The sequence below is a fragment of the Blennius ocellaris genome, assembly GCF_963422515.1.
Source record: "Blennius ocellaris genome assembly, chromosome: 3".
NCBI classification, from domain to species: domain Eukaryota; kingdom Metazoa; phylum Chordata; class Actinopteri; order Blenniiformes; family Blenniidae; genus Blennius; species Blennius ocellaris.
In genome coordinates this window covers 23,058,647-23,080,289 of record NC_137652.1, presented here as the reverse complement: position 1 = coordinate 23,080,289, position 21,643 = coordinate 23,058,647, and the positions used below count along the sequence as shown (strand labels likewise).

Sequence of the window (21,643 nt, the reverse complement as noted above, 5' to 3'; positions counted from 1 at the left end):
TAGCTAACGCGCCTCACCTGCGCTAATACCTGTAACACCACATGGCCTCCAGCGACGGAGAGCTTTTCACTCCACCCGTCGTCAGATTTCACATTGTTTCCTCCGGACATGAGATGAAACCTCAGAGCTTTAGTTTCTGTGTGGTTCTTCTACGCTCTTACACTGAAGATCCGTCTTTGTTACAGAAATAAAAGCACATTTGTCAGATGAACAAAGAGCTTGAAATCAAAGCAGATTCTCCGCATTGGACAAAAGAGAGAAATATGAACTGTGATGGTGTGCAAACGTTGTGCCTCCGGGGCACAAACACCAGCCGAATGAACGCCTGCTTTATCCTTGTCATACTGAGATTCTGTTTCTTCCAGCTAATGCTGATGGATAATTTAACTTCTGTCAAGACGCTGAGCTCAGGAGGAGGAGCGGGAGAGAGCAGCAAAGGTACCAACAAATATTAAATAAAGTCACTTGTTACCGGGTAAAGTTGTTATGTTAATAATGGTCACATGAATGTAATATTGTAGTTTTAGCATTAACTTAATATCCTATTATCTGGAGGTTCGCTTAAATCCCTGTCCGCACGACAATGCCATTTCATGTAACGGCATTGTTTTTGGCCAATCATCCACACGGCGCAGTGTTTTAGGAGCCAGAATACAGTTGTTTTTTTGTTATCTTTTAAACGGATTCCAGAGAACAAAACGCTCAGTTGCTGAAAATGATGTAATCGCTTTTCGACCCCATAACCCTGTGACGTCACTTAACAACAACAACAATGTCGGACAACATTCTCCAGATCGAGCTGCCGAAGCTCCCGATGCTATTTGGTTTAATAAAGCGGGATGTTACAATTGTGAATTTGTCAGTTTTTGCATGCTCTATGTCTTCTCCATATTTAGTGTATTTCTGTGGCAGTGTTCCAGCGCCACCGATTGGCCTGGCATATGTACTACATCATTTTGAGGAGTTTTCATAGTGTCACATGGACGCAGTTGTTTCCGGTGTGGATGAGAAACTTTTTTAAAACGACAGCGAGTAGAAAAAAAAAAGTTTTGGCTCGTGTGGACAGGGCCTGAGTTACATTGGTTAGTTGGAGGAAGATGCTCTTGCTTTCTTGAACTAATAAGAAGTAAGAGAAGCTAAGCGCTATTTAAGGATGTTAATGCTACTTTCAGCTGCCAATAATATTCAGTTGAGATGAAATACCAAAAAAATACCATATTCAAGCTAATGCATTAATGCAGTATTGGTGTTGCTTTATAAGTTTGCTTGGTTCTTTCTGGCATCATTGTGTATTTAATGAGTTATGTTTCTTCTCAGTGGTCACAAAATCGGCGACGACAACGACGAGACTAATATCACAAAGTAAGTCCTTCTTTTCGCACATTCGGTTATTTGAGCTGCGTTAGCTTAAGCTTTGTTTTCCGCTCTGCAGTATGTGCAGGTATTAGGACTGTGTGGGTTTTTGTTCATTCCCACTGTCAAAAGTTGTGGATGGTACAGGAAGTACCAGACTCAACCATTACCATTTTTCATAACCCCTCCGTTTAGGTACCTAGCACTTCGGTACGGGCTCCATTAGGAAGAGCTACAACGCAGCCGTTTACTGATTGGTAGAGAAGATCGTTACCCTAGACAAGCTACAATATTTAAATAGCTCATAAATAGCTGCTAACAAAACTCTTATGGACTGCAGGGTTACGATATTCCTGAGGTCTAATGTCAAAAACACTTTTGTACATTTTTGTGTACACGGTGGTAGAGAGGAGACGTGTTAGGACAGAGCGCCCGAGGGATGAACATTTCTTGAGGAAAGTTATTTTGAACTGAAATTTTGGTGATGATTGAAATATCAGCACTGGCAGTTGTGTCTTGTGATTCTGATGTTAGATTATTCATCTCCGGGGGTCTGATTGGGGGAGGTGGGGGGTGCACCGTGTGGACATGAACCGTGTGTTTGGATGGAAATTGACCCCGTTTGTTCTCCGGTAGGTGATCACACTGAAGGAGGGTCCAGTGGAGGGGGCTCCAGCAGCTTCCAGGCAAATAGCTATGGAGGGTCTTCAGCCACCAAGACCTCCGGAGGCATGACCATCACCACTGTAGGAGCCTCCATGGCTTCAGGTGGAGGGGGCTCAGCAGGGGGGTTCGGGGCAGGGGGCTCAGAAGGGGGGTTCAGGGCAGGGATTTCTGGGGCAGGGGGGTCCGGCGCAAGGGAAGGCTTTATGGTTTCTCCAGGGGGGTCTTCCAGTATGTCCTACGGTTACTCAAGTATGACCGGGGACGGGAGAAGAGACGAGGGACTCGGTACCGTGACAGTGTCCTCAGTCGCCAGGACCAACTACAGCTCCGGGGGGTCCGGGGAGGCCAGGAGGGGGTCTTCATCCTCTGCACTCACTCACTCAGCCACTTCCAAGCAGAAGAAGACTGTGGCCCTGGCGGAGGTCTTCGACGGTGAGTCAGGTGTCAAATGGCAAACTGTTTGTGCTTTGAAAGAAAAGCCCAACATCATGAGATGTTTATCGCAACGTTTCAGAAAGCTCCAGTCCAAACTCATCTCCAGAGTACAGCAGGAAGGAGTACGGTGAGTCTCACATAGAGAGCAGGTAACACATGCAAACTCTACAAAGACCGTGAATTCTCAGAAAAATGCAGAAGAAATCACTGAAGACGTTTAAGTTCTGGAATCTTCAACATCTCAAGAAAGACTCCATCTGAAGTTTCTATTTTATTTATATTAATCTTTCACTTTTACAGCTATATACGTGTCTGTAACTTTTATTTACCTCTGTGAGTTATATATTAATTTATCCATCTATATTAAGTAGTTAGCTTTTCAAGCTAGTTTACTGGCTCCCTTCCTACAGTTTAATACTTTTCATTTTTATGTTAATATTTATTGGCTTGTAGTTGAGATTTGTTTCTGTTGCAAATAAAAATAACTTCCTAAAGTACTTTATAAATCCTGACTGAGAATTTGGTGTAAAACAAACTTTGTTTCCTGTTTTTTTCAGTAACTTCAAGTACAACCTCTACTTCTGCCACCAGAGGGCGAACTCAGAGCAGAGGTACAGTGACTATGTCTCAAGCTAATGCCTTGTTTTTCTTTTGGAGATTTCACAATAATAATGTGTATTCCCAGTTTGCAACTGTAGAAAAACTGAGATATGGACCAAGAATCCACATCTTAATGAGTAAAGAATATTAGCAAGTGGCAGGAATGGTACTAATGGATAAAACAGATACCGAGTGTGATTTAGCTATTGCCATGCTAACGAATTAACATAAATTATCTAAGTGATTCAACCGCTCGATTCCTAGGCTAATGTACAGAAATTGATAACCAAAGTGAGTTAGCAGTGGTAATGCCAACATGTGCAATAATTGTTGGGGATGTTTTTTCAGAGAGTGAGATCAGGACCAGACTCCAGAGCGCCTCACCTCCAGCGAGCTGTGAGTACGACTTCCTGAGGATGAACATCCGCAGTAGTCTGAGCATCATCTCATCGTCTCGTCCTCTGTCTCGTCCTCTGCAGGGACGGAGCTGGACGACGTCAAGCGCCTGTTGAGGGGGAAAGGCTCGGGCAGCACCAGCCCCTCCACGTCCCCCAACGACACGCTGCCCATCCCCAGGAAGGTGGAGAGCAGGACCCTCTCCGAGAGCTCGGCTGCAGGTTAGATTCCTCATTTGAAAACATTCTCACTTGTTGTGGAAACGGGGCCTGCATCCTGCCCGGCTCCGGATTCCTCCACCTCACCTTGTTCCCCCCCCCCCCCCCCCACACACATCTCTCAGAGCAATACGGCAGCGTCTGGTCCGGAGGAGTGAGCAGCGGCTACGCCTACAACAGTAACCCCAACAACCTGTCATCAGGCCCCGCCCTCTACCACACAGGTACCGCCCACAAATAGCAGGAAACTAAACGGCAAAAAGTGGAAACAGAACCACACCAAACCTGAAAGTTTCAAATTCTACTGAAGTAAATCTCAACTATATAATATTGGTGTTATCCTACCTCACCGTGCTCGCAGTTAGCATACGCTAAAACAGCTACTTACTACGATAACATTCGCCTTGTGTGTTTAGGAGTGCAGAACAACCTGACCATGGGGTCTCCAGGACTGACAGCCGGCAGCTCCAGTAAGAGACACGCACGCACAAACGAACGAACGGACAAACAGACAAACGTACTAACAGGTTGTTTCTGCGTCGTTTCCAGTTTATGGGGTTCAGAACAACCTCTGCAGCACACCTCCAACGCTCATCTCTCCTTCGGTACCCGTATCGTCCTCAACAGGTGGAGCACGCACGCATGCACGCACACACGCACGCACACACACACAGTCTAACAGCCTGTCCTTATCTCCCCTCAGTTTACGGAGTTCAGAAGAACGTTGGTGGAACAGGTGTGACTTCAGGTGATTTCTCATAGAAATACTCAATAGATTTAGCTCCACCTTCATCTCCCACTAGTTTATTCAGACTTTCGATGTTTGAATTTTGTTTCCATCCCGCTCCTTGTCATCGATGTGCAGCAGCGAGACTGAGCGGTTTTGTCAGTGACGAGGCTCCTGGGAAAGACTCCAAGTTCGTCCTGATGGAGAAGGAGAACGCTCCGGTGAAGAAGGAGGCAGAGCGGCTGGTGATGGCCAAAGACACTGGGAAGATGTTTATGACCACTTCCTTCGACAGTACGTCTCATATTTTATCAGAATTATCTGCTGCCATGCAAGAGTGTTTTGGGGGTTTGTGTGGGAGGGGGCAACAGAACAACCATAGGATCTAGGATCTACGCCCATCAGTCTGAGTTACTTCTGTAAAGTTCTGACCCTGTAAAAAAAAAAAGATGTAGTAATTCAACTTTTTACGCGATGTAATCAATGTAGCTTTTAAGGTATTGGACCAAAAAAATGTTGCCGTTGTTTTGCAGCTTCTTACTCTGACGACTCGCTGAAGAGAGAGAAACAGAAACAGTCATCCAGCAGGGTGGAGGAAGGAACTGATGGTAAAAGTGTGCTAACATTCAATGGGCACATAAACATGAACAGTAATAACTCTTCGTCGCTATTTTACAGCTTCCACTGTCAAAGTAGCTACAAAGGATAAAGCCACATATGCAGGTACAGTTTCTATTTGTAATAAAACTCTAAGACTATCGTCATGTTTTACTTATCCGATTCTCTCTCAACATTGGAGGACTCACTCAATACTTTCTTACCATGAGAACAATACTGCTTCCAGTTATTGATGACATCTATAAAATAGTGCCTTTGTAGACACTATGCGTTGGCAGGATATTTACAGAACATTCTCTCAATGGACTTTCACTCAACATTCGCCTGACACTTTTATACGGTATAGCCACCGGACATTCAAACCACATTCACAGGATGGTTCCTTGACATTTGGACATTATTTGCTGGATATATTCTCAACACTTGCACAACCGTCGCTCAACCTTTGTCTGTAACTTGTTCAACATCACTACAACAACCATTCGAGAACCAAACAGTATTTCGACATTCGCATGATACTATTGCAACATTTGCTCGATGTTACGGCAAAACTCTCTTGACATTCTCGTGATCACCCTACACATTCCCTGCACTCAATATTCGCCGACAACGTTGCTCAACATTAAAACACTTGTTCAAAATATGTACGATGTTCGTTCACAATTAACAGTCTCTCTGTGGTGGCTTTAAATTCAAGATTTGTTCGACACTCACTTGACAATCATATCTTGCTTGTGCACGGCTGTCAATGTTGGTACATTAGTCATTCAAGATTGGTACGACATCCTCACATTACTTTTCTCAGGGGTGCCCAACACCGGTCCTCGAGGGCCCCTGTCCTACATATTTTAGCTCTCTCCTAGTTGAAACACACCTGATTGCAATGAGGGCCTCCTTACTGGGCTTTTTCACAACCTTGGTGATGACATCATCATTAGATTCAGGTACGCTGAAGCAGGGAGAACACTAAAACATGCAGGACGCTGGCCCTCGAGGACCAGGGTTGGGTACCCCTGCTGTATATATTGACAAAGGTTCTGATTTCTTTTGTACTAGTAATCTAGCTAAATGTGTTTTTTCCTGCAGAGATCCAGAAGGACGACTCCGGTTTGTCCTTTTGTTCATGCTGTAGTTGGTGGAAATGGTTATTGGGCCTCCTGCTCACCCTGCTGCTCCTCCTCGGACTGCTTTTCGGCCTCATCGCTCTCGGTACGACTGCAGCATATTTAATTTTTACTTAGTTTATTTGATCTCATCCTCTGCTAGAGGAGGTCATGGGGTCGGCCCAGGACTCACCAGACAGATTAAGTCTCTGGGCTGAAATGTGTGGGATTCCTTGCTCTCCATACTGCCATGAGAACCCCATAAGGATGGCTGGATGAATAGATGGAGTAATATTTCTGATTTCATGACATAAACTAAAATTAAAAATGAAACAAAAAAATTCACTTTGTGTGTATTAAATACAAAATTGATGTGTCACACTTTGAATCAAATGATTTATTTTTTACAGCATGAATGTTTTTTTCGTGTTGGTTTCTAGTGCCCTCTGTCTTCCAGGTGAGGAGGTGAAGCGCTTGAAGAACCGCGTGGACACGCTGGAGGCTGCTGTTGGCACCGGCGCCGCCACCTCGGCCCGGACCAGCCGACTCTCCTCCTCATCCGGCATCAACATCATCGACCCGCTGGACTCTCACTACATCGACCAGAGCTCCTCCCCCGGCCTCACCCGCTCCGACAACACCATCAACCTGGGAGCCGCCGGGCCCGGAGGAGGATCGGGAGGAGCAGGAGGAGGAGTCGGACTGGGAGGAGCTGGAGGAGGAGTCGGCAGCAGGTCGGGGATGGACAGTGCCTCCCTGCAGAGAGCCGTGCAACAGCTGGTCCGAGCGGAACTCCACTCAGGACCCGTACGAGGTACAAACCTCCAACCAGTGAGCTCCAAGTACTGAACCACACCGAAAAAGTACTGGAGTTACTGCAATAGTTACTGCAGAGGGGAAGTAACTCGTTCCTATTAATAATGCTCACTTAGCAGTGTCAGCAAGAGCACTGTGTGGGTCAGTCCAATGACATGAGACATGGTCCCATCAGGAAGATGTTCTGTTATCTGGTTGTTAGCTGATGCTAATGCTAACATTACAATAATACAGTCATGTGACCTATGTGTGTGCGTGTGTGTGTGTGTGTGTGCGCAGACAGTCTGGTGTACTCCCTGAAAGGAGAACGAGGAGATCCAGGACCTAAAGGTGAGTCAGCATTCTCTCAGAAAACCAGCTGAGCCATGTTGGTGTGTGTGTTGTTCAAGCTGTTGTTGTGATCACCCCCCCCCCACCCCCTCAGGTGACCCGGGAGCGATGGGACATAAAGGTGAGTGTGTTCATGGTCCTGCAGGTATTTGAGCTTGTGATTGTTGGACATTCTGACATCTGTGTCTCTGACAGGTGACGGGGGATTCCCTGGACTTCCAGGTGAGCGCTGTGATGTCCCGTGGCGTCCGAACGCATCTTTCTATCGATTCACAAGTCTTTATCACAGTTTGTCTGTTTTTCGTCATTTATACTCATTTTGTGTGCGTTTTTCCCTTTTTTTTATTTTTTAAATTCACATTCTATGTCTGTTGGTGATTTCGTGTCATTCATTTGTTAATCTTTTTAACTTTTAACATTTTTCATTTTTAATCACTTTATGGCCATTTTTAGCTTAGTTTTTTTTTTTTTTTTGTGTCTGTTTCTCTTTAGTATTATTCATTCTGTTTCTTGTGTGTCTTTTTTCTCCAGTTTCTGTATAGTTGGATGTGTTTTGTGGTCCTTGTTGGACTATTTGTGCCGGTGTTTGGTCCTTATGTTAAACCCCCCCCCCCCCCCCCTTGTTAAAGGCCCCCCCGGTCAGATGGGACATCCCGGACTGGACGGACCTCGAGGACCGAAGGGCAGCGCAGGTAAGAAGGAGTTTCATGAGGTTTTCCCTCAGAAGTGAGGAGAGAGTGTGACTCTGTGTTTGGTCCAGGTGAAGCCGGGGTCGAGGGTCAGCAGGGCCAGAGGGGCCGGGAGGGGCCGACGGGCCCCCGAGGAGAGCCCGGAAGTCCAGGTTTCGGGGAGAAAGGAGAGAAAGGTTGGAGACGCTCATGTTTGTTAGAGAGGAGGCGAAGAAGAGCCGAGCGGCTCTGACTTGTGTTTCCTCCTCAGGAGGTGCAGGTGAACCAGGACGAGCCGGACCAGCCGGACTCCCCGGACCCATGGGGATGAAAGGTCAGAGGTCACCGCCGGCTCGGAGGACTTTAATCTCAGCTTTAAGTCAGTCTGTTATCAATAACCTGTGTGTGTGTGTGTGTTCAGGTGCGATGGGAGACCATGGACCTCCTGGTAGTCAAGGTAACCACGGAGCATGCACAAATGGATTTTATTTCAGCTTTCAGATACTTTAAAGAATTCAACCTGTGTGTAGGTGCTCCAGGAGCCAAGGGATTCAACGGAGAGCCTGGTGCACCAGGAGAGAAAGGTATATAGTGCACATTACATCAGCTTCCCGTGAACTTCCTGTTAGATTCCGGGTAACTTCCTGTTAACTTCCTCTTACCTTTTTGCTAGCTTCCTGTTGATGTCCCAACTACTTCCTGTTAACTTTCTAGAAACTTCTTGTTTCCTTCCTGTTAGCAGTGATGACTGAGACTTTTCTTGACCTTTGTAGGAGTAAAATAAAAAAAAATAAAAAAAACATCTGCGATGGTAAATTTTTAAAACAAGTTCCTGAAGTGAAAAAAATTATTAAAGTGATACTTTCTCTGATTTTAACAGATACATCTATACATGGAAGAAATTAAGTGTTTTGCTTTGCGAACAATTGGCCATTTTTTGCGCAGGTGACCGCGGGTCTGTGGGGCTCCCGGGATCTAAAGGAGACCCTGGAGAGAGAGGTTCACGAGGACCAGCAGGTGATTCTGAAAAGACTCATAAATTACTTCCTCATGGCTTCTTTGGCTATTCTCTGTCTATAACGTAGAAATTAAGAAATAACGTTTCTGCCATGAAACTAACGTACGTTAACCTTTGAAGGTGAACCGGGACAAATGGGACCTCTGGGAATTCCGGGACCAAAGGGGACTAAAGGAGTCGGAGGTGAGGCGCCGCTCAGTAAGTACCAGTGATTATTTGTGATACTGACTGGCTGAGTAACGGCGGTTAACCTCAGGTGAAGCCGGAGCGATGGGACCTCCTGGACTCAGAGGACAGCCTGGAATCCCTGGAGACGTCGGACCTCAAGGTACCAGAACTTTCTCCTTCATCAACATTAAAAACAAAAACAAAAAACCCAAATAAACAACATCGACTAAGCTTTTTTTTCTCGTCAGGCCAACCTGGACTGCAAGGACCCCCAGGTGAGAGAAGATCTATGATGTCTTCATTGGTGTCCTTTAAAATATTGTTTGAGGTAATAAAATGTTTTTATCAATCTTTCCTCCGAGGCATTGCTGGAAAACCTGGAATCCCTGGAGACAGAGGTAAGCTATCCACAATCTGACGCATTTACGTACTTTTCATGGTTAGCTTACCGATTAAACGAGCCAAAATGTAGTTTTTAGGCAGTATTAAAGTTTTCAATTAAGCAATACCACAGCTAAAACGAGTTTGATTGAAGTGAGGATTGTTTTGATTGGAGTTCCGGTTTGTTCCAGGCGAACCGGGATCACCTGGCAAGATCATCTCTCCGTGTAAGACTCAACATTCTCACTCATTTCGTGTTGTCTGGAAAACATCGTGTCCCGTAAAGTGACATGTCCCGTGTCTCGTTCTCCAGTGGGTTCTGACACCGTGGCCATACCTGGGCCTCCTGGGCCTGCTGGAGCTCCAGGTCCTGCCGGAGCTCCTGGTCTGTCGGGTCCCATCGGTCCTGCCGGGAGTCCTGGACAACCTGGTAAAAACGATCTCCCGGAACCGTGTGTGGCCTCATGCTGGTGTGTGGACATCCTGCTGACTGATGGTTTGGTCTTTCTCAACCAGGTCCAAAAGGGGAACAAGGAGAAAAGGGGGAGCAGGGTGAGAGAGGGGAGAAGGGGGCGTTGGGACAACAACGCTTGTCCGGAGAAGGACTTGCATCCGAGACCGTCGGGTCCAGCCAAGTCATCGGTGAGTCACCAGTGCGTTTGTGCTGCCATCTGGTGGTTGTGACACGGTAACGTTCACCTCCCAAACTCTCCTCAGTGTCTGGACCTCCTGGCCCACCGGGACCACCGGGACGTCCTGGAGCGCCTGGAGCTGAAGGTCCACCCGGTACGTTCACGTCTACTCATCAGGCTCCGAGACCGTCTGCAAGCAAATTAAGCAAAATCATAACAATGAGGGAAAACGCTGTGTCACTGTTGTTCAGGGGAGAGTCAGGAGGGACCTCAAGGACCCCCTGGACCCCCAGGACCTCAAGGACGCAAAGGTCCTGCTGGAGAGCTAGGTGAACTGGACTTAGCTACAGAGAGAAAGAGACGAGTGCATCATCAACATAGAGGGATAATCAAGCTGCTATTGGTCCTGCTTTTTTAAAAATTATTATAATTTTTTTTTTTAAAGGTAAGGGTACACCAGGACCCCCAGGAGAGAAAGGAGAGCCCGGCAGCTTCATTCCTACCTCAGGTAACTGAAGTTTACCTCAGTTCAGGACTGTTGGGAGACAAATGTTCCATCTTTGTGTCACATTTCAATTCCTTTTCCCATCCACAGAGACCTTCTTTGCTGGACCACCAGGACCACCTGGACCCCCTGGACCTCAGGGTCTACAGGGTATAGCAGGTAGACTTAACAGTTACCATCATTTGCAAACAATGTAGTTGTATATTTTATGAAGCTTTTTTTAAAATTCTCTCTCTTTTTTTTTTTTTGGTTGTTCTCAGGTGACGAGGGGCCACAAGGGTACCAAGGTGAGACTCCCTCATCATGCTCGGAGCGTTACCTGGACCTCCGAATCGGAATGTGACAATGTCATGATGAATGTTTCAGGTGAACCAGGACAACCAGGTCTTCCAGGGAGTCCAGGAGAACCAGGTGTTGGTATGTGAAACCAGTAGAAGAAGTAGATAGAGGTCCACATACAAACATCTGATTCCAAACGGTTTGTCTCTAGGTTTCCCGGGTCAGTCTGGACCCAGGGGGGCTCCGGGTCCACCAGGATCAGACGGGCTTCCAGGACGTAGAGGTGTGTCCAACAAGAACATCAGAACTGTATCTGAATGTTTTTATATGAAGAGCTTTGTGTTTGACAGTGTTTCTATATTTCATTTGCAGGAGATTCGGGTCTTCCTGGTTCTCCAGGAGTTCCAGGATTCTCCTCTGCAGGTAAGAACCTTGATTTGTCTGTGTAAAGATATTAGTGTGTTTGGAATGTCGGTGGTCAGTGTTCCTACCAGGACCACTGAATGTCCGTCACTCAGCATGGGGTCACTCGGGTTCCCTGCGGGGTGGGATTGACGAAGAACCTTGAAGCTGCTCAAGAACTTGATTTATGTTCTCGCTCCCATCGTCATGGTGATCATCACCTTAAGTCTTCAGCTGAATTTTAACCACAAGAACTTCCAAAACTACCAGGAACCATACAAAGACTGCAGTTAATGTCCCGACTGCTCGTACTGGGGTCCCATTTTAATTCCTGGGTTATTTGTTTTACCTCTAAAAATGCTGAGGGGAACTTTAAAGTGGTTCAAGAATGCCTAGAATTGAACGGCTGCTTCTTATTGTTCTTCAGGCTCCAAGGTTTAAAGAACCCAAACCCAAAGAATCCGCATTGAGCCTCATTGAACTATCCAAGGTTGCAATTATTATATTGTTCATTTCTAACTAATAAATGTCATTCCTCAGCAGGGGGCTCATATAGTCCCGGCCCTCCAGGCCCACCAGGCCCACCTGGAGCCCCGGGAACACCTGGAGCTCCAGGAAGAGACGGATCTGGAAGTGGATCTGGAGTGGACGTGGGCCAGTACGTTGCAGAGTACCTGCAGAGTAAGCCGAGCTCTCCTCTGGATCATGTAGCAGAAAAACTGTTCCAAACAGCTGAGTTCACTCTCTTGCTTCCACAGGTGGAAGCATCAGACAATATCTGGCCGGACCGCCGGGACCACCCGGTCCCCCAGGTACCCCCGGTACTGCAGGGTCTGGCGGGCAGGTGGACGACATCGCCACCCGAGTCCTCGCCTACATCCAGAGTGAGTGTGCAATGGTCCAGCATTTATTCTGGAAATCTGCAAGTTTTCTAACGTTTCCTCTCCAGGTTCTGGTCTGCCTGGTCAGGCTGGTTCTCCTGGTCCCCCTGGTCCTCCCGGACCACCCAGCGCCTCCTCGGTCAGTGACATCATCGGCCTGTTGCAGCGTAAGTCTCAGCTTGAGCCCACGACTCTTTACAACTCCGAGGAGGCCATGACTGTCCGAGATGTTTCAGATCTCCACCTCAGTTTCTTCTTTGTGTCGCAGGAGACGATGTGAGGAGCTACATCTCCGGACCCCCGGGACCGCCGGGACCAGCGGGACCCCCTGGAGGTTCAGGGTTCAGCAGTTACAGCATTAACACGCAGGAGGTGGCTGAACGTGTACTGAGCCTCATGAACAGTGAGTGTGACAGTGCCTCCCGAAGGTGTCTCAGTTTGGATTCTCAGTCGGCATTGCTAATACTGTTAGCATTAGCCTGTATCCACGGTAGCTGTGATTAGCATTAGCACTGCATTCACAGTGGCTGTAGGCAGCATTAGCGTGCTTGAAAATTTAAATCCTCAGCTGACCTCATGAGGCCGTTTTCGTCTCAGGTCGCCATGAAAATAGCGTGGGCATTCAGGGGCCTCCTGGAGTGCCAGGTCTTCCTGGACCACCAGGTCCAGTGGGACCAGTGGGACCACCCGGACCATCAGGGTTAAGCAGCTACGCGGGCACCAATATCCAAGACTACCTGCAGAGTGAGTCCAGCAGAGAAAACCGATGGACCGTACGGGCCACGACGTTGAGGTTGGTCACTTCCAAAGTTCCTTTGTTTCTCTCAGGTGTTTCCTTCAGAGGCCCTCCCGGACCCCCCGGACCCCCGGGGCCCTCTGGGCCTCCTAGTTCCATCCACGGTCTGGTCTCTTTCACTGACCACTCCAACAGAGAGCGAGCCCGAGCAGAGAGGCAGGAGTACATGAAGAGTGAGTGAGGGGGAGAAATGTATTTTGTTTATACTGTACCTGATGTATTTCATGATATTTTATTTCAATATTTATTTATTGAAGTATTTTTTTTAAATCTCTTATTTCTTCTTGTCATTTAGACATTTTTCAGCCTGATCAGTTTTTAAAGTTTTCTTCAGAGTGGTACATTCTTATTTATCTTTTTAAACATATGCAGACATTCATCATTTTATTTATGCATTTAATGTATTTTTTAATATACTATTCAAATATATTTATCTGGGATCTATTCTTTGATCAAATAATTTTATAATTTTTTTTTTTATAATAATGACAATTGAATACACATTACTTCTTGTTTAACAAGTATGCATGTTTTCAGTTTAATTCCATTTTTATTTCCCATGTTAATCCCCCTCAAAGGAAAAATAAATAAATAAATAAATACAATTAATTAATAATAAATAATAATAATAATAATAATAATAATAATAGAAACATGATGTTTGTGATCTCTGACCTGAGACATCTTCCCTTCAGCCGACAGTTTGAGCGGCTCCATGTTCGGACTTCCTGGTCCTCCTGGTCCTCCAGGACCTCCGGGACACAAAGGAGAGCCGGGTGTGGCTGGAGACTACGCGAGTATGGCGATCAGAGTAACCAATTACATCAGAAGTAGGTGATGTCCTGAAGGTCGGACTGAGGCCGGAGCGAGTCGACATCTGACCTCCATTTTCACCCCTCAGCTCATGGTCTCCTCCAGGACGTGGTCACAGGATCGGCTCGGGGCCCCCCCGGACCTCCCGGACCCCCCGGAGCCGGCTACACACAAAACCTGGCTGAGATGGTGGAGTACATCAAATGTGAGTCAATCACTGTTTCCTGTCAGGAGATGTGTGTGAAACAAGCTGCTACACTAATCGCTATGTGACCGTCATTAACACAGAAACTAGTTACTTTTTTACTCTGTGATTAGTTCGTAACTCTGCAATGTTTTAAAGAAGTACTTTGTTCCTGGAATCAATGACAAATCGCTTGTCTCGTTTTCTCTCCTCTCCCTGCTCAGCTCGCGGCGTCCTGCACGACATTGTGAAAAACTACAACAGCCGGATCTTTCAGGGACCTCCGGGACCCCCGGGACCAGCCGGACCCCCCGGGTACAGCCGCTGGCTTGGTTCCCATAGAAACGCCACCGATCTGGTGGAGTACATCAAATGTGAGTAACTGGCACTCTTCGATCGTCAGAGAAACTGCAGAGAGCAGCAGCAGTTGACAAATCTAGACTCACTCAGGTCTTTTTTATCACTCCTCCACTGCAGAGAAAATAATCCAAGTTGAACCTGACCTGTTTTTCTTTATTCCTGAAGCTCAAGGCCTGCTACAGGGACCTCCCGGAACCCCCGGACTCCCCGGACCACCAGGATACAGCCGTCTGTTCGGGTCCAACACCAACGTCACGGATTTGGTGGAATTCATCCAAAGTGAGCAAATCTAACCGAGGTATCATGAAACTGGCGAGAGGCTGTGCGCTAACGACCGCTCGGTTGTCCACAGAACACGGAGCCATCGTGGGAGCGCCGGGCTGGCCGGGACAGAAGGGGGACACGGGACCCCGAGGAGAGAAAGGTGCACCACCTTTTATCCTCCTTGTGTTCAGAGCCTTTAAGGCTACGCTTGTAATCAGCCAAAATCGAACAACAAGTAAACTCTGTGACTGAACTGTGCGTTTGTGTGGACTCACAGGTGATCAAGGTCTTCCTGGACCTGAAGGACGTCCAGGACCAAAGGGGGACAGAGGTCAGTCTTCGTCTTGCTGGGCCGAGGGTCCTTCTCAGAACGTCTTTCAAATTCTTGAGGCAGGACGTTGCTGCTAAAGTTCACATTTTAGTCCCAAAACGCAGTTTACCTTTAATATTTATGACATCTCGAAAATTCAAAAGCTTCAGTTTATTTGACAGATACTTCAGTTATGTTGTTAGTGACGACTAAATCCAATTTCAGACCAAAGGTTGAGAATTTTTAGAGCCAACAAAATAAGCGTACCGTGAGTTAAAATAGCATAGCCTCAAATTTCTCGTCGCAGTGTTCCGTCACAGCATGTGGACAAGTGGGTCAAACATTTGTAACGTTGGCTCCTTATTTTGTCCAAAACAAACAAGAACTAATAAATACTGGAGAGAAGAGATAATAAAGAAAAGAATGTTTTGTTTTGATAAAACAAATTAACAAGCATCACTCTGTCATAGCTTAGCATCATTTAGCTTGGTCGCTATCCAATATCAACAAATCAAGCTAATACGATAATAAAACTACAGAATCCGACTCAGTTTAACAAAGTAAAATGTCTTTATCTTTCAGGAGAGCACCTGCTGGCATCGAAGAGGAGGAGGAGGAATGTTTGAAATCTGAAGTTTGATGTTTGAATTGTATTTTGTGTCACGTATGAGGACATGGAGGACATTGTGAGGAGTTCCATTTACCTGTGAGCTTAATTTTGTCGTGTTTCCTGTCAGGTGGGATCAGTTCAAGAAGCAAACAGCTGAATTCAAGAGACTTTATTTACAGCCACATGAGACAACAGCTACGTCCTGAACCTTTGATATGTTTTCATGTTTCTGCTTTGTAGTAAAGTGGGTGCACAGCACACCTTCATATTGTATATAACCTCACAGTGGCCAATCAGAAAGGAGATCAAATGGACCAATCAGAGGTCTCCATGGCCTAAACCAGTCAGGTCCATTTTTTTTTTTTTTTTTATGTCATTCATAATAAATCTGATTAAATAAAAAGAAACATGTGGCCGTTTTTCTTTAACTGTTCGATTCACGTTACAAAACAAAATTCAAATCATTAAAAAAAAAAACGGATTTCTTTAAGGCTACAAAGCTTAAAAAGAAAGCTAAAAAAAAACAAGCTAGCGGAGCTTTCGGAGTTCTTCATTTAATGTATAAAAACTTTAAAGGTACAGTAAGAAAGATTCTTCATTCTGAGGTCTGAATATGAGCTTATAAAATAAAACAAATAATGGTTTGGATGTGCTGTAGCTCTTGAAGTTAGCACGCTAACCAGCGAGCTGCAGCCAGCACACTGTCACTATACCACTTTGTACCAGTAGATGGTGCAGTGAGTCCCGATTTCAGTCAAAGAACAGAAGAAGAAGAAGAAGAAGAAGCTCGGACTCACTGCTACCACCCAGTGGACAGGTGGTTTTACTTTAATCTGACATACTGTACCTTTAAACAGATAAAGCTTGTGGTAGTTGTCAATGCTCGTTTATTGCAGGAAGTGACAGTCATGTCCTTGAAGCGAGAGGACAAAAACAACCTGCAGGATAAACTCGTTTCTGTTATGGTTGTATTTAAAAATCTAAGAAATCGGCATGATTCCATAAAAATAAAGTATGACCAGGAGTGGCAGTAAAAAACTTCCATCGGGAGCACATTCCATCTTATTCAATCGCCATGAATCGAATCGAGTGGTTGAAAACGTCTGTCGCTTCTTTAGTGCAAAAGTCCAAACGAGCAGCAAATCAGAAGATCCTGGATTCAAACTCTACAGGCACTGGATTCAAGGAGGAAAACTTGGGTTCAGATGTTTGACGTGTCCAAAACGTCTCCAGAGGTCAAAAGGTCAGAGAGCCAAGGAAAGAAGAAGCTTCCACCTCAGTCTTTACCAACGGAGCAGCCGGTGGAAGGGGCGGGGCTAGAAGCCAGTTGTGTGGTGGGGTGGGGCGAGAACCGAGTGGAGTGGTAAAGGGGTGGGGCGAGAATCCGGTGGGCAGAGCAGGGATCAAATTCTGTGGACCGTTAGAGGTGCAGTGGTAGAAAACAGTGGAGTGACCGTGGTGGTGCAAGAAGCCAATGGAGTGAAAGTGGTGGGGCAAGAAGCCGGTGGACAGGGCGGGGCTGGAATCCAGTGGACTGGGCGGGGCGGGGCTGGAAGCCAGTGGACAGGGCGGGGCGGGACGAGAAGCCAGTGGACAGGGCGGGGCTAGAAGCCAGTGGACAGGGCGGGGCGAGAAGCCAGTGGACAGGGCGGGACTAGAAGCCAGTGGACAGGGCAAGGCTAGAAGCCAGTGGACAGGGCGGGGCTAGAAGCCAGTGGACAGGGCGGGGCTAGAAGCCAGTGGACAGGGCAAGGCTAGAAGCCAGTGGACAGGGCGGGGCTAGAAGCCAGTGGACAGGGCGGGGCGGGACTAGAAGCCAGTGGACAGGACGGGGCTGGAAGCCAGTGGTCAGGGCGGGGCTAGAAGCCAGTGGACGGGGCGGGGCTAGAAGCCAGTGGACAGGGCGGGGCGGGGCTAGAAGCCAGTGGACAGGGCGGGGCTGGAAGCCAGTGGACAGAGCGGGGCTAGAAGCCAGTGAACAGGGCGGGGCTAGAAGCCAGTGAACAGGGCGGGGCTAGAAGCCACTGGACAGGGCGGGGCTAGAAGCCACTGGACAGGGCGGGGCTGGAAGCCAGTGGACAGGGCGGGGCTAGAAGCCAGTGGACAGGGCGGGGCTAGAAGCCAGTGGACAGGGCGGGGCTAGAAGCCAGTGGAGTGCACGCTGGGGATGGGGTAGAACTTGGAGATGCGGCTCTGGGTGGACGGGTTAAGGCACTCGGACTCTCCGCTCATCTTGAAGAAGACTTCCTGCTCCTGCTGTTTGCGGGTGAATTCTTCCTCGAGAGCCTGCGGCAGGAGACAAACATGGCGCTCAGTCACCTCCACAACATCGATCCAATAAAAGGCTCTTTCCAACGCACAGGGAGAACATGCAAACTGCTGACAGAAAGATCATTGTGGACTGATCCAACTTCTTCTTTAACCCTGCTCAACACTTTCAGATAATTCAGCTTGTTAAAAGTTATTTGGACCTGAGTTTTTGACTTTTCACAACCTTTACCATGAAGATCAACATCCAGTTTTCATGGATCACCCTTGATATGCTCCTATAGCTTCATTGGAGCCCTCCGCTGGTAAATTCAGTGGATTGGACAGGATGTGGACAAACACACAGTGTTATATAAAGGTCCAACAGCAGACAGTAAGCATGAAGTCAAAGGAACTATAAACCTCAGACAGGATTGTCTCCAGGCACAAAGCTACCCACCTGGCGTTTGACAAAATGCGCCTGAAGGACTCAGACCACGAGAAACTACATTCTCTGGTGTGATGAGACAGACAGAAGTCCTCCAGGTAAATAGAAAGCCTCATGTTTGGAGGAAACCAGGAACTATTCTTTGTTGACAGCTAAGCTTGTCGATAAAGGCTGTGAATACATGTGATTTCTTCCTTTCGGCACAATTTAAAGGAAAACATGGACCGTTTGTTACTTTAAAAGACAAAATTTGATTGTGTTGATGGAAAACCGAAGAAAATTAAACTTTACAATTTCACTGCAGTTCCACCAAAACCCGGAGCTCTGAAAGTGTTGGATAACTATGACTGTGAGTGATGAATGGATGAGGACCTTCTTCCTGGGTCGGAGCTTCTCTCTCCACTCCTTCAGCTCCGCGCTGTGCTCCTCGTCCAGCTCCTTCAGCTTCTGGGTCTCATGTTCGATCAGGAGGTGGCACTTCTCATTCTGAAACATTTACACAGTGTTAGGGCTGTGTGTGTGTGTGTGTGTGTGTGTGTGTGGGTGTGTGTGTGGGTGTGTGTGTGTGTGTGTCACCTGTAGCTGCTGCAGCTCTCTGATGTTGGCGTCACACTGCAGCTGAAGGTCTCTCATCTGGTTCTCGTGTTTCTGCTGCTGATGGAGACGCTCGTTCTTCTGCCTCTTCTCTTCCTGACCTGCAAACTGAGCACACACACACACACACACACACACACACACGCGCACACAAACACATTCAGTGTAGAACTAGGGCAAGATGATATGGCCCAAAATTCCTATCTGAATTTCAATACATCGCCCAACCTGATGTGGAACAATAGAACCGAGACCTCGAACCTCAGGGTTCCTCACCTGTTTGACCTTCTCCCTCTCCTGCTCGGGGGTAATGGTTGCCACGGTGATGCGGAGGCTCTTCTTGAACATGGCCATGCGCGTTTTGGCCTCGCTGCGTTGGATCTTGGGGAGTCGCGCCCTCTCCTGCGTCTGCTTGTTCTTCATCTCCTCGATGAGCCGCTGGTTGTAGCGCTGCATCTGCTCCATTTCCTAAGGAGGCGGGAGGGGGGAGGAGGAGGAGGAGGAGGAGGCACGTTACAAAGAGTAAACTTCGCACTCAGTCCTTCTCTGGAGATATGACCTGTACCTTCTCGTGTCTCTTGAGCAGCTGGTGTCTCTGCATGAAGTACTGGTCTTTGAGCTGCTGCTTGAACAGCTGGTGCTTCTCCTGCAGGTGGCGCTCCTCCAGCTCCCACATGGCCGCTTCCCGAGCTGGGGAGCAAACATAAGAGCTCAGCCTCACACCCCGCAGTCCTCAAACCAAATAAACACACACACAATGTGGACATGGGTGTAGTATATATCTACACAAGTCTACATTAAGGCTTGTTGCCTTAACAATTATGTAACTTTTATTTCCATGTTTTATCTCGGCCCACATTTCTATTGTATGAAATACAGAAATAAATGAACACAGAAATAAGTAAATAAATAAATGTGTTTAAAAAAAAATAAAAAAATACATGTAAGGATAAATAAAATAAATGATTGGAAAAAAAAATACATAAATAAATGGAGAGATAAGTGATCGGATAAACAGAAAAGATGCAAACACTGGAATGAATTTTTTTTTATGAAATTAATTTTGTGAGTAAAAAGATGAATGTTAAAATAAATCGATAAATATCAAGATGACTGAATTTTAATTTAAAAAGGATCAAATTATTAAATAACAGAAAAAAGAAGTGACTATAGGGAAAAAAAAAGAATGAAAAATGAAAAGCACGGGTAAATGTGCCTATTTAAAAATAAATAAATAAATAAAAAAGTATGTGGAATAAATCAATGAATAAATACAGAATAAAGAGCACAGAGACATGAGGATCTGTGCGTTACCTCGGAGGAGCTGCTGCTTGTGGTTGAGACAGTCCCTCTCGATGGTGGCCAGCTCGTGTTTGTGCTGCTGGATGATCTTCTTCAGAGCTCCGTCCAGCTCCTGCTGCTGCTTCTGCACAAACTCCTGCTCCTGCAATGAGGAGGAGGAAGACAGAATGTGAGGACGCACCGGGGGCCACGGCTCGCACGTGCGTGCGTGCGTGCGTGCGTGTGTGTTCAAACAGTTTCCTGAGCCGATAAAGGCTCATTAATCTGTCCTACTTGGCCCCGCCTAATGTTTAACACTCTTCAAGTGGAACTCTGAAATCGGCTTCTCCTTTTTTCTTTAATTGAAGTTTCATCAGAGCGACTCGACCTCAAAGTCTTACCAATGAAGTATTCACAAAAGGTGGAGCAGGGTGTGTGTGTGTGTGTGTGTGTGTGTGTGTGTGTCTCACACCTCCTTCTTGCGGTTCTTCAGTACATTCTGGTACTTGGACAGCTCCTTGTCCTGCTCTCCTTTGATGCGTTTGGCTTCGTCTCTCAGCCGGTTGGTGTGTTCCTGCTCCAGACGCTCGATGGTCTGCTTCTGCTGCCGCTCCAGGTTCTCCACCTCCTGGTCGTACTGACGCTTCTTACTCTGGGGGACACACAGAGCTCTCACCACCCGACACGGTGACCCGGACTCGGGCAATCCGGCGACCCTGGGAAGCGGGACTTCCCCGGGGACTCACCGTGGTCTCCTGCTCGAAGCGACGATAGATCTGCTCCTTCTGCTGCTGCAGCTTGTTGCTGAGCTGCTGCTGAGCTCTCTGCTCCTCCTTCTGAAGGAGACGCAGCTCCCTCAACTCCTGTCGCCTGGAGGGGGAGGAAGGCAGGAAGAGGTGGAGGAGGAACCAGGTCACTTATTTGTTCCATAAAAGGCTGTACACATTCAAGCGGAGTATGTATTATGAGTGTATGAAGATTTGTGTCCACAAAGACGTGTACGTATTTAAAAAGTGGAGCTGGATGAAGACAACAGTTTTGTTTCTGTTGGAGGTTCTATGTCGGGTTTCAAGTGACGACAGATGAAACGTCTGTCACAGCGAAATCCACTTTAAAACAGATTTGTCTGAGTCTGAGAGGCGGAGAAGAGGTGAAGGTGAGGACATTCAAGGGTCCTTCTACAGGCGTCTCAGCACACAATGGCTTTAATACACACAACCTATACCTGTTATATGAGAACAGGCTCTTTCCCCAAAGAGACAATTATATCTGACATGCACCATTTACTTATTGACTACCATTTATTCTCTTATTGACTTTTGTTCGTCCTGTGTGTGCGTGTGTGTGTGTGCGTGTGTGTGTATGCGCGAGTACCTGAGGAACCTCATCTCCTCGTTCTTGGTGTCGTTGTCGGTGACGATCTTCGACGTGGTCACACTGACTTCCACTCCGTCCACCATGAACTTCCGGGTCTTCTTCAGGGTTTTCTTCTGTCTCTTGGTGTCCTGGCGGACGCGCAGAGGAGGAGGTGAGCGAGTGT

The 21,643-nt window shown here is 47.0% G+C and overlaps 2 protein-coding genes across 2 annotated transcripts in view; one reads left to right on the top strand and one right to left on the bottom strand.

Moving 5' to 3' along the window:
* Positions 1–16,900, top strand: part of LOC308144852 (uncharacterized protein) — a gene marked incomplete at both ends in the record, with an annotated part of 24,681 nt that extends 7,781 nt beyond the window's left edge. The window contains 47 exons of the mRNA XM_080516097.1: positions 1,990–2,451; positions 2,534–2,581; positions 3,012–3,065; positions 3,403–3,450; positions 3,534–3,671; positions 3,794–3,892; positions 4,085–4,138; positions 4,534–4,689; positions 4,929–5,009; positions 5,074–5,118; positions 6,100–6,222; positions 6,574–6,812; positions 6,879–6,930; positions 7,212–7,262; positions 7,357–7,383; positions 7,458–7,484; positions 7,892–7,954; positions 8,023–8,127; positions 8,202–8,281; positions 8,352–8,387; positions 8,876–8,947; positions 9,069–9,131; positions 9,205–9,276; positions 9,365–9,391; positions 9,673–9,724; positions 9,811–9,927; positions 10,014–10,117; positions 10,215–10,283; positions 10,381–10,453; positions 10,575–10,637; positions 10,725–10,793; positions 11,001–11,051; positions 11,125–11,190; positions 11,286–11,336; positions 11,886–11,996; positions 12,074–12,199; positions 12,265–12,363; positions 12,465–12,599; positions 12,794–12,940; positions 13,025–13,165; positions 13,688–13,803; positions 13,911–14,010; positions 14,214–14,363; positions 14,515–14,628; positions 14,702–14,773; positions 14,891–14,944; positions 16,767–16,900. Of these exons, the coding sequence (XP_080372223.1) occupies positions 1,990–2,451; positions 2,534–2,581; positions 3,012–3,065; positions 3,403–3,450; positions 3,534–3,671; positions 3,794–3,892; positions 4,085–4,138; positions 4,534–4,689; positions 4,929–5,009; positions 5,074–5,118; positions 6,100–6,222; positions 6,574–6,812; positions 6,879–6,930; positions 7,212–7,262; positions 7,357–7,383; positions 7,458–7,484; positions 7,892–7,954; positions 8,023–8,127; positions 8,202–8,281; positions 8,352–8,387; positions 8,876–8,947; positions 9,069–9,131; positions 9,205–9,276; positions 9,365–9,391; positions 9,673–9,724; positions 9,811–9,927; positions 10,014–10,117; positions 10,215–10,283; positions 10,381–10,453; positions 10,575–10,637; positions 10,725–10,793; positions 11,001–11,051; positions 11,125–11,190; positions 11,286–11,336; positions 11,886–11,996; positions 12,074–12,199; positions 12,265–12,363; positions 12,465–12,599; positions 12,794–12,940; positions 13,025–13,165; positions 13,688–13,803; positions 13,911–14,010; positions 14,214–14,363; positions 14,515–14,628; positions 14,702–14,773; positions 14,891–14,944; positions 16,767–16,900 (4,436 nt within the window). The remainder of the gene's footprint in view (positions 1–1,989; positions 2,452–2,533; positions 2,582–3,011; positions 3,066–3,402; positions 3,451–3,533; positions 3,672–3,793; positions 3,893–4,084; positions 4,139–4,533; positions 4,690–4,928; positions 5,010–5,073; positions 5,119–6,099; positions 6,223–6,573; positions 6,813–6,878; positions 6,931–7,211; positions 7,263–7,356; positions 7,384–7,457; positions 7,485–7,891; positions 7,955–8,022; positions 8,128–8,201; positions 8,282–8,351; positions 8,388–8,875; positions 8,948–9,068; positions 9,132–9,204; positions 9,277–9,364; positions 9,392–9,672; positions 9,725–9,810; positions 9,928–10,013; positions 10,118–10,214; positions 10,284–10,380; positions 10,454–10,574; positions 10,638–10,724; positions 10,794–11,000; positions 11,052–11,124; positions 11,191–11,285; positions 11,337–11,885; positions 11,997–12,073; positions 12,200–12,264; positions 12,364–12,464; positions 12,600–12,793; positions 12,941–13,024; positions 13,166–13,687; positions 13,804–13,910; positions 14,011–14,213; positions 14,364–14,514; positions 14,629–14,701; positions 14,774–14,890; positions 14,945–16,766) is intronic.
* Positions 15,203–21,643, bottom strand: part of slkb (STE20-like kinase b) — an 18,794-nt gene continuing 12,353 nt past the window's right edge. The window contains exons 10-18 of the mRNA XM_080520779.1: positions 21,478–21,608; positions 20,850–20,973; positions 20,576–20,755; positions 20,137–20,266; positions 19,388–19,512; positions 19,099–19,290; positions 18,805–18,930; positions 18,601–18,714; positions 15,203–17,819 (exon numbers count right to left, since the gene is read on the bottom strand). Coding sequence (XP_080376905.1) covers positions 17,673–17,819; positions 18,601–18,714; positions 18,805–18,930; positions 19,099–19,290; positions 19,388–19,512; positions 20,137–20,266; positions 20,576–20,755; positions 20,850–20,973; positions 21,478–21,608 — 1,269 coding nt within the window. The 3' untranslated portion in view covers positions 15,203–17,672. The remainder of the gene's footprint in view (positions 17,820–18,600; positions 18,715–18,804; positions 18,931–19,098; positions 19,291–19,387; positions 19,513–20,136; positions 20,267–20,575; positions 20,756–20,849; positions 20,974–21,477; positions 21,609–21,643) is intronic.